Source organism: Otolemur garnettii, unplaced genomic scaffold, assembly GCF_000181295.1.
Source record: "Otolemur garnettii isolate 467f Iridium unplaced genomic scaffold, OtoGar3 scaffold00211, whole genome shotgun sequence".
NCBI lineage: Eukaryota > Metazoa > Chordata > Mammalia > Primates > Galagidae > Otolemur > Otolemur garnettii.
The window spans coordinates 504235-505779 of NW_003852606.1; the positions used below are offsets into that span (position 1 = coordinate 504235).

At 45.6% G+C, this 1545-nt stretch overlaps 1 protein-coding gene across 3 annotated transcripts in view; it reads right to left on the bottom strand.

Moving 5' to 3' along the window:
* Positions 1-1545, bottom strand: part of MYH14 (myosin heavy chain 14) — an 86921-nt gene that overhangs the window by 34537 nt on the left and 50839 nt on the right. For all 3 annotated transcript variants that reach the window (XM_012812557.2, XM_012812558.2, XM_023507863.1), the window contains exon 24: positions 453-590. In XM_012812557.2, coding sequence (XP_012668011.1) covers positions 453-590 — 138 coding nt within the window. The remainder of the gene's footprint in view (positions 1-452; positions 591-1545) is intronic.

Genomic DNA, 1545 nt, shown 5'->3' on the forward strand with positions numbered 1-1545 from the left:
TGCCAGTAGTGTAACCACTGGCCACATGTGGCTAATGAACACTTGGTATATGACTAGTGAGACTAGGGACTTAACTTTTCAATTTTATTTTATGTTAATTGTCTTATATTTAAATAGGTGTGTATAGCTAGTAGTTATTATATTGGACAGTATCACTGTAGGACACATATCTACTAGTAGAATTCTTGGGTCTCTTGGAATATCCATACTCCATTTTATCAAAAATTGCCAAATTGTCCATCTTTTCATGCATTGATGTTTTATTCACCCCTCTGTAGACGGCCTGCTGATACTCTTTGCCTATTTCTCTATGGGCTGTTTAGCTCTTGCTATTGATTTCTACTACATGAACATCAATTCTCTAGCCACTAGGCTGCTGCGGCCATGCAGGCACACCCACCAACGCCCCCCCCCTCCATCCCCACTCCAGTGGCTGTCCCCAGGCTCCCAACCTTGCCCAGCTTGGCATTCTGGTCCTCCAAGAGCAGCAAGTCCTCCTCAAACTTCTTCAGTTTTGCCTCTGTCGTCACCTTCTCCAGCTGCAGCTTCTGCCGTGCCCCCTCCTCTGCCTCGAGGTGACTCTCTAGCTCCTGGAGTGGGGAGGAGCAGAGATCAGGGGATGGAGGGTGATTGGGAAGATGACAGGGAAGGTAGGGACGGTCCACAGAGCCCTGAGGCTGGTGGCTCAGATAAGTCCATACCATGGATGAGGCCAGGAAGGATCAAACCCTTACTGGTCTTCCCATTTCATTTGTCTAGCACTTATTGAGTACCTAACAGATATACCAGGTACTGTTTTAGGTATCAAGCATAGATAAAAATCCTTATCCCTGTGGAAATTACACTCTTGCATGTGGGTCGAGAGGGTAGAGATTACAAATAAATATCATAAATTAATGATATAAATGTGTACAGTCACCAGGCTTGTTGCAAATGAAGATTCAATAATATATGCTGCCTGGCCTTGACACTTGGTAAAAGTGGGAGGGCCTCAAATGTCCTATGCACTTTGCTTCCACAGGTAAGGGCCCCTAGCCAATTAGCCCTCCTTACCATGGGGATCAGGCACAGTGTCGGCTTATCCCCAAGAAGCACATTTCAGCTCCCCAACAGCCCACAGAATTACTGAAACTAGCCTATCACATCTTCCCATGCCAGTCCCATCTTTGCCTCCATCAATGGCATCCCCACCCACCTGCATGCTCTGTTCCCGAATGCAATCTCCATGTGGCCCTCTCTGGCATGGCATGTGCCTCAGGCTATTGGTATTTGTGCTGTTAAACAAACTACTATCAATCTCTCTCTCATCTTTCCAGTGTTGAGTATTGTGTCCTGCCACCACAGGGCAGTTCCTTCCCTCACCAATGGGGTAAAGTGGAGGTGATTAATGCACTACTAAGCTCTTGAAATATGGCTGCTGTGACTGAGGAACTGAATTTCCTATTTTATTTAGTTTTATTTATCTTGAATTTAAAACTAGACATTCAGTCACTGGAAGGCTTGTATGTTTGGGAACATCTTGTGTGTGTGTGTGTGTGTGTGTGT